The following is a 9,534-nucleotide window of genomic DNA, read 5'->3' on the forward strand; positions in this document are numbered from 1 at the left end:
CTCCAGTATTTATAAATTTTACAAGTTCCGTGCCTCAGTTTCTCCACCTGTCAGATTTTTGCTTTGTTTCCTTTTTTTTAAACACAGAGTTTTTGCAAATCCTTTAATTAATTAGCTACTGCCTTTAAAGCTACATTTTTTAAATACAACATGATACAACATTACTAAATATTGTTACAGTAAGAGGTAACTAGAAGGCCAGAAAGCACATGTTTGAGATCATAATACAAAATCATAAACGCAGGCTGTGCTATCTGCAAAGAGAAAGACACAAAAAATTTCCAATAGAAAAAAAGAGAATGATTAAATAAAGAAAAAAATGGCAAGTAGCTTCCTTGCTATTAAAGGACTGTGCTTAAAAAGGCTGGGTCTCCTCTCTTATGCTTCCTAGAATGATACTTGCACTGCAGTAATCAAAACAAGGAAGCAGATGGATAGGCAAAGTGGTACTGCAGCTGCTGCAGAAGATGACTATAAAAATAATAATGTTGACATCAGTAAGAGTAATTAGTGCACAGACTGTAGAGTGGATGAGTCGTTTTCCTATCTTCTGGCGTGGGCATGCTGGCCCAGTGAATGGGTATCATGTTAGTACCTTTAGTTTGTTTTGTTCATTTGCTCAGTTTATTAATGAAATTGAATACAATGAGGAAAATCCAAATTTCCTCCCTCTCCAGAACACTTGCTGAGGAAAGCATGTTGTTTCAGTTTGGATTAATACAAGATGGAATCTTCATTAGTAAATGGGAAAATCCCAATTTCTAACTTACATCTATTTCCAATGTACACAACAATTCATACTCTCCCATACAGCCATCTGTACATACACGCCTACATTTCAACAGCATGTAGTACTTGTCTAGTTTTGTCTAAACAACAGGTCTACTGTTTGGTGTGACTTAACCCATCTGCAGGCTGGTGCCATACCACTTTCAAGGGACACTAGAACAAATGGTGTAACTGTGAGAAGGGCTGTCTTGGTTTGGCTAAAACAAGACTATTTCTCCTTTCAGGAATTTTTCCCTCAGGTAAGTTTCTTCAAAGTAACTCCACTTTCTGAAAGTAACTAGCGATAGGACAACTATCCTGGTAACCAGCGATGGGACAAGAGGAGATGGTCTCAAGTTGCGCCAGGGGAGGTTCAGGCTGGACATTAGAAAGAACTTCTTCACTGTTAGAGTCGTTAAGCATTGGAATGGGCTCCCCAGGGAGGTGGTGGACTCACCATCCCTGGAGGTGTTCAAAAAACGTTTAGATGTGGCACTTCGAGACATGATTTAGTGGGTTTAGTGAGCATACATCAGATATACAGTTGGACATGATGATTTTTGAGGTCTCTTCCAACCATAATGATTCTATGATATTCTATTTCTACATGTTTTTCAGACAGTGTCAGCTTTCAGACTTGGTAACACCTGATGTTTACAGTTGCTACTGAAGTAATAGTGGGATTGGTATGCAGAAAGGCCCATGTTTATACTTATTCCTGTGGGAACCAAGGTCACTGCTGGCTCTCTTATGTTAAACGAGTGAAAAGTGGTAAAAGGGTCGTACCTGCAGAAAAGTGTGGATGGGACAGGTGACCAAAACTGACTAACATTCCAGCCCATCCACATCATACTCGGTATAGAGCTAAGGGATCACAGGGGTCAGTCGCTCTTCTTTCATGGCCAGCATCCCTGTGGGACCCTGCTCGCTCTCCTGCAACCAACCCTGATCTGTGCATTCCTGAATACGGTTCCTGTTGGCTGTGGAATCCAGTCCGGGACATCCAGGTGTGCAGCAGCACGAGCTGTCATGGCCTGCAATTCCCTGACCGTCAGCGGGAAGCTCAATATTGGCTTTGTATATTTTTCCTTTTATTTCTACTATTAGTAGCATTAGTATTAATATTTTTATACCCTTTTTCACTGCTATTGTTTTATTAAAGTAGTTTTAATTTCCAACCTGTAAGTCTCTCTCCCTTTTCTCCTTTCCTTCCACTCCCAGTAGGGAGGGAGGGGGTTAACAGAGAGCACCTACCATCGGCTTTAGGCTCTGGCCCAGCCTTAAACAGTGACAAGGGCCAAGAAAAACACTGTGCTACACTGAACCATCTCAGGTAAGAAAAAAGTAAAGCATTAGTGCTATCAGCAGTACCGTCTCATGCTGAGAGAATTCTGGTAGCATCAGACAAGGATGTACTGGTACTCCTTAGCTGCCTCACTGAGAATGACAACTGTTCAGCTTGGTGTTATACACCAAAACACCTGTTGAAGAGCAAACTAACTGTAAGAAACAAATAGATTGATTTTATTTGGGAATTTGTCACTTAGATGCAATCCTGCAGTATGAAGTCAGAAGGAAGGAAAGGTAATTAGAGAGATCATGGAACATGCTTAGCTTATGACAACCCAAAAGCCTTTTATTTTATTTTCTAATGAGTTTTTCCTTACTCTGCATCTAGCTTATATTGAGATTCATTTTCCCTGTTCGTTTGCTCTCCAGGATGATAAAAGATTTTCTTTGGCTCCCCTCCATTATGATCCTCAACAACTGGAAAAACTCCTATCCCCTTTTCAAGTGCTGTTCTACAAAAAGGAAGACTGAAAATGAGAAGCACAAGGTCAGGGTGCAAGCCACTCATGAACACTGAAAGCTCATTTATCTAAGCTCTCTTTCCAGCCAAACTCTTCCTGAGCCTTCCAGAGTTCCTCCTTACGTCTCTAGGTTTCTATGTTTCTCCTTAAACACACTGATCTACTGAAGGGCTCCACCCAGGCAGCAATAGATATTTTTTGCCAAATCAAACTTTTTCATGAAGAAAATATGCTAAAAGTTTATAAACTTTTTGAGGTGTTTTGTGGTGGGCTTTTTTTTTTTTTGCAACACAGAAAGAGAAGCCTGAAGTGCCTCATAGAAAAGTGAGGTTCTGTGCCACATCTTTTAGAGATGGGTTTAAGAGACAGATAAACTTAAATGCTGTATTTAACCTTCATTATTTGCATTCACTGTTTAGAAGACCACATCTGCATATGAAGAGTTACCCCAACATATTTCAAAAATGAAATTCATGTAAATTACAAAATCCAGCCACACACTTGGAAAAGGAGATGTCTGCATAAACACATCTTTTGTGTTTGTTTCTTCTCATCTACTAAGGTAGATGAGATAGCTTCAGTAATTCTGTTCCTAACAGTGAAGGAGACCATTAATCAAATTATTCCAAATATGAATAGAAAACAATGCAAGTGAATGGAAAAGAATAGGTATTCAAAAGAACAGCCATGATTATTTTTCAAGGAAGAAATTGCCAAGAAGTAGAGAAACAGATGGTTGAAAGTGTTAGATGAAGATACATTCTTCTATGCAAACTAACAGATTTAATTAATTACTCAAATCACATGGTATTTTATGGAATGACATTAATGATCAGTAATAAAAACTGACAGTGGTGCCTTATCAGCTCCCTTTAAAGAAAACAAAAGAAATTATTATAAAAAGAACATGTTTACACCCTACAGATGTAACCCACAAATCATAAAAATAGCTTTCAATGTTAGCTTGACTTTCAACACTTTCCCATTAATTTAATTACAAAATTTTTATGGAACTGTAAACTTGCAAACAAAAGCATTTCTCGTTACATTTCCCTTAACAGGATTACTAAAACATATTCAGCTAAATTAAAACTTTACCTTAACTATTTCCTCTATGAAGCAGACATGTGACACAGGATCTCTTTTCTTTGTCAATACTTTCTGCAAATGCTGCACCTGTAAGAAAGAATTTATTGAGAGAAGAAGTGACATCTAATATCTTATATGCAAAATTGCATGACTAGACAAACAGGAACTAGCTGCTGAGTACCTGTCCACAAGCAGCACAGATCTGATCCATGAGCTTCTCCATATTTGTCCAGAGGGCTGCTCGAAAAGCTGCTGTGTTCCCAGGTGTTGGCATAGCAGCTCTACCAGGGCCACCTAAATGTTTTTTTAAAAACACACAGCAGTACATTTCAGCTTTCACATGTGAAAATTAAAACATTAGAAATATAGATCTCTATGTACTCTGACAAAAGAATTTTTTTTTTAAATCAAAACAGCCTAAAATAGCTTCAAAACAGCTTTGTGAATGGCCTCAGCTGTCTCAAGTGAGAAGTCAACTAAACTCTGAAGTTCAGTGGACATACTTCGATGTTCATCACTGTTACCTGCTTTACCAGTTCAGACCTCCACAGAAACACCAAGGTAATGCCAATGAGCACTGTTGCAGGATGTAATAGCAAAGTGAAATGGCAGAGACAGTAGCTGTGAAAAATACAGCTCCGGACTTAAATGCGTAGGTGAACTGCTAAAAAAAATGGTATTCAGTTGAAGGGCATGCAGCTTCTAAACCACCACCTTCCTTGAGAAGGGCTGTATTTCTTTACTATGCTAGTGATTATGGGTTTGAATCCCCAACTTGTTGCAAAAAATTTTTTTAAAATTTCAAAGGTTCATATTGACAAAGTTCAAATTTGCCTGCCCACCCAATTCGTCAGTATTCTTTTCTATCTGAGCTAACATGTGGGAACTAAATGTTTAATAGTGCAATATGCCTTCATATTGAATATACTGCTTCGAAATGATTTCCATCTGACAAAAGCACCACAATGCAGTTTCAGGCTTGTTCCATTGCCTGCAAATAATTTCTCTCTGTGATCCTCCCACCAACACAAAGAAAGCAGAATTTGGATTCATCTTTCCATGATAAACTGCTAAGAAAATCCTGCAAAGTTGTAAACTAACGAGGACAACTTCCTGGGCAAGTCAGGAAAAAGAGGAGGGGAGGGCGTGACAGATGCACTCGACATCTTAACCAAAGGAGGAGTAGCTTGGTACAGGCTCCAAAGGAGGTGATGGCCTGAGCTGTAGCCAGGCCAAGAACTCCCCTAGGAAACCCACAAAGGAGCAGAGTGACACAGTGAGCACCAATGCATATGAGCTTGGAACACCACACGATTAACACACGAATAGTGGGTGGCTTTTCCAAGACTCATTTACCACGGAACAAAGAAAGTTGTGGGTACAAGGAGTCTTAAGCATACTTTTCCCATTGTATCCAATTTGATGATGAGCCAACCACTTTGTTCCATAAATATGACAGCCTACGTGAGCTTTCTTTGAGCTCTCCCTGCCAGGCAGCATGGTTGCATGGTGGTGATCTCCCCTTAAGCTGAGATGCCTCTCAAGGTTGCTCCTCAAGGTAGAGAGACCTTTTACCAATGACATGAGCCCAATTTGAGTTCTCCCTAAACTGCAACCAGACTGCACGCCAGATGAGACTCCCCTTGAGCAGGGATGCCTCTCAAGGTTTGAGATTCCTTACCTGAGACTAAGAGATCCTTCCTTACCCAAGGTGGAAAGACCTCTTACTTGCAACAGATCCTCAGTAAGTGACTGATAGTATGCTGAATTAATACTAATGGAGTCCACACTCAGTATTAATTATTATAAACTTTGTATAGATAATTCCATCACACATAAACTGTTGTCCAAGTCTGAGACTAAGATTGGACCTAGCTGTACCCAGGCTCCATAAAGAGTTCAGAAAGCAAGGGTGTCCACTCTGAACCTCGTGACTCAATGGGAGGGTGTTCCTTACCCTTTGTATTTCTTCCATTAGACAGAAACCATTGTCTAAGTCTCGGTCTAAGACTGGACCTGGCCAGACCTAAGCTCCATTACGAGTTTAGAAAGCAAGGGTGCCCATTCTGAACCTGTGACTCAACGGGAGTGTCACTGTTTAAGGCTTGGTCGGTTCTTAAAACAGATGGCAGATGCTCTCTGTTAACCCCCTTCCTCCCTCCGGGAGGGGAAGCGATGCAGAAAAGGGAGAGAGACTTATGGACTGGAAATTAAAACTACTTTAATAAAAAAAAAAAAATGAAAAATAGTATAATGATATTAATACTAATACTACTAATAATGGAAATTAAAGGAAAAGTATACAAAACCGATACTGAGTTTCCCAATGAGGGTTGGGAGATTGCGGGCTGCAGCCAGTAGCGGTTTGCGCTGCTGCCGCAGTAGGGTGGGCACCCGGACGCCCTGGACCTGACTCTGCAGCCAACAGGAACCGGATTCAGGAATGCACGGACTGGGGTCGGAGGCAGGAGAGCGAGCAGGGTCCCACAGGGATGCCGGCCATGAAAGAAGAGAGTGAGACCCTTGTGATCTCTTAGCTTTATGCTGACTATGACATGGATGGGATGGAATACCTTGTTGGTCACGTTTTTGGTCATCTGTCCCATCTGTACTCTTCTGCAGGTGTGACCCTTTTACAACCTTTTACTTGCTTAAAAAAAGAGAGCCAGCCATGGCCTTCGTTCTCATAGGGGTAAGTATAAAGGTGGGCCTTTCTGCATACCAATCCCATTGTTACTTCAGTAGCAACTGTGAACATCAGGTGTTACCAAGTCTGAAAGCAGACACTGTCTCAAAAACATGTAGCTGCACTTTCACAAAGTGCAGTTACTTTGAAGAAACTTAACTGCAAGAAAAACTCCTGAAAGGAGAAACAGTCCTGTTTTAGCCAAACCAGGACAGGGAGGGTCTTCCTTATCCTCTTGCCTCTCTGGTCTGTATGTAACCATTCTAGCTTGATTCTAACTTGATTTTCCTTTGTACGTTTCTTCCATGTAGTAAGGAATAAGAGTGAACCATGCCATCAAACTTTGTTAAGTTGTACTTCTACAATACCATATTAAAACCTCTTATCGTAACACCTCTGATGGTGATTCCTTAAGTGATTTAAATCACTTGTTCATGACAAATTGGCGTAGTCGGCAGGATCCTAAATTAGAATCTGTGACAGGCGGGGGAATACAGGAAAGCTTCTGAGCCCAATAACAACAGGCAGACCCAATTTTGGCTTTGTATTAGATGATTTCTGAGACATGCCTACTCCCATCCTCTACTAGTTAAAGCCAGGAGGGAAACATTCCTGTAACAGGCTTGGATGTAAGAGTTTCTTCCATTTGACAACATACTGTACTTCCATCAAAAAAATCAGTTATCATTCTCTGTAAAACAAGTATCATACCTCTTGTAACAGTTTGAGATGGTTGGGTCAATACTTTGATATCCAAAGCATTTTTTATGTTCTCCTCCAGGACTGTGCAGTATCCATCCACCACATTAGCAATGGTATCCTTCAAAGTCCCAAGGTTATGGAAAACCTGAAGAGCAGTTCCCACTTGAGTAGGATTCTAGAGAAAGAAGATTTTAAAAAATAATAATTATCTTTAACTGTACTATAGGGTTTTTTAACCCATGATGAGGCATCATTTTACTCGGCAAGTTCATCTTGAAGTTCAGTCTGTTAATTCATTTCTTTTAACATTAAATAACTGGCATCCTTACTGCATAACAGAGAACAAAGGGTAAAGGAGAGGATTCATTTCCTTTGATTGCTTAGCAATGCTTTGCCTAGCTTCCTTTGGTGCTATCCTTTGAATAAGAAGAATGGAAAAAAAAGGAACTGGAAGCAAAGCTGGCAATATCTAACCTGGGGTGGGTTACCAATGATTGATCCAATAATTCCAAGGTTAGTTACAGTACAGCTATATTCAGCTATGGTATAGCTGGTAATATTGTTTTAACATGTGGTATCTGTTACAGTACTGTCATTTAAGTGCCAAACAGTCAATTAAATGTCATACAGGCTTAAAAAAAACCCAAACACTAATCAAGGACAAGCAGAGGCAAGCAGGTCAAGGCCCGACTACTGACTACTGCAGAATTTAAGGTTGGATTTCTACATTTCTGTTTCTAACGCTGATAATAAATTCATCTTCCTCACAACAGAATTAAGAGCACAAAGCAACACAGAGATCATTTCCAAAGCCTGGGAAAAAAAACAGCTTAAGTGTCTCTGTATTGTTCAGAGCTTTTCCAAAATACAGGAGAGTGAAAACTGTCCAAAAACTGTTCAGGTCTATTGTTTAAGACTAAATCTAATGGTAATTCCACTGAGCAACACTAAACACTGGCATGGGTGCTATTTAGCAAGAGAAAAGCCTCAAATTATTGCCTTTGGAAACTAAGTACTGTCATCCATACACTGAATAGTGCTTTTTTATTTAGCATTCACAGGCAATTAGTGGAGGGGGCGATCAGTTGATCATACACACATTAGAGATGCAGTCTTTTGTCATTTTTCTTAGCGACTTCTGCCAGCAGTAAAGAACATGGTCTGGCAGAAATCCTGGCACCCAGACTGGACAGAAGCATCTGAGACCCAAGGCACGTCCCACTAGAAACCCCACTTCGACTCTCCTCTGGTAGTGAGACCTTACACCATTGCACTCTTCCTGCTGGTGGCTGCAGCAGTAGTAGCCACTAACACTGAAAGGGTCTGCTGCAAGACCAATGCAATACTGCGTCATCTTCCCCAGGCCACAGGTTTTTTTCAGTCAGACACTCCTGAGTCAAAGAACGAGGGTATGATCATCCATCTTTCAAGTGTGGGGAACTTGCACTGGTACCACAGCAGTAAAGCTACAATGCGGCTGCTGTGCTGAGGATTCACTTGCTGGTATATCCACCTACTGCAACAGGTTTTCTGATCCATTGATGAACAGTGCATTCTCCTCAAACCTAATGTTTCAAAGGTCATAGCACTGTAACTACATGTTCATGTCACTCTTTCGAGGGTTTCTGCAAAGATCAGAACCATAGTTGAAACAAAAAAGCAAGATCCCATCTTCTTCCCCAACTCCAATGAGGAGTTTCCAGGTTTAGTGGAAAGTGAAGGAATATTAGGCATGTATTATGGTTTGCAGACCTTACACTAACTGTACCAGTTTCTTTTTCCAAACAGCGTGGGAGTTAAAGAGCATTCCCAGCATAGTATTATGGGTCTGGGACTTGTAGTTTTAGGTTTTTGACAACTGGGTATGCTGTAAAATTTCTAAGCATCCTGTGGGTGTGCTTGTGGAGGTGGGAAAGTAAGCCATAAAGACTGGAAGATTAATGGTATGTCAGAAAATGAAGAGTAGTATAATGCAAGGAGGGAATTTGGGGATAGAATGAACAAGAGACAGAAAATGTAAATGGGAAGAGGATGGGGAATAGAATGAAAAGGAACTGGAAGGAAGAAAGAGAATGAAACTGAAAGGAAGGAAAGCAAAGATAGAAAAGACTTACCTCATTTACCAGTCTTTCCTGTTGAAATTGTTCTAATTCTTATAGGATACTTACACAATTATAAAACCAGGCAGAGAGTCAATAATATAAAATCAATACCTTATTACTATAGTAAGAAGGCGCAACCAGGTTTCAGACTAATGTTCATGTATTAACTAACAAAATCAGAACAGCATCAAAAGGTGAGCAGGGTACTCTCCGGTCTTGAACAACTGATGGTAGATACTTACTCTCCTGACAAACAGGCAGTATAGGTGCAAATCATTTCAGGTAAAAGATGAATATGAGAGTTCCCACATCATAGCTTAGCAAACTAACTTTGCAGCTACTGGCCAAGAAAGACACAAAAACGTGCTCCAACAGA

At 40.3% G+C, this 9,534-nt stretch overlaps 1 protein-coding gene across 1 annotated transcript in view; it reads right to left on the minus strand.

Annotated features, from left to right (window-relative positions):
* LOC104163740 (conserved oligomeric Golgi complex subunit 5-like) overlaps positions 1-8,410 on the minus strand; it is a gene marked incomplete at its 3' end in the record, with an annotated part of 26,593 nt that extends 18,183 nt beyond the window's left edge. Inside the window, exons 1-4 of the mRNA XM_009702844.1 lie at positions 8,321-8,410; positions 7,066-7,231; positions 3,850-3,962; positions 3,678-3,755 (exon numbers count right to left, since the gene is read on the minus strand). Coding sequence (XP_009701146.1) covers positions 3,678-3,755; positions 3,850-3,962; positions 7,066-7,231; positions 8,321-8,410 — 447 coding nt within the window. The remainder of the gene's footprint in view (positions 1-3,677; positions 3,756-3,849; positions 3,963-7,065; positions 7,232-8,320) is intronic.
* Positions 8,411-9,534: the final 1,124 nt, after the last annotated feature.

Source organism: Cariama cristata, unplaced genomic scaffold (assembly GCF_000690535.1).
Source record: "Cariama cristata isolate BGI_N322 unplaced genomic scaffold, ASM69053v1 scaffold4796, whole genome shotgun sequence".
Classification (NCBI taxonomy): domain Eukaryota; kingdom Metazoa; phylum Chordata; class Aves; order Cariamiformes; family Cariamidae; genus Cariama; species Cariama cristata.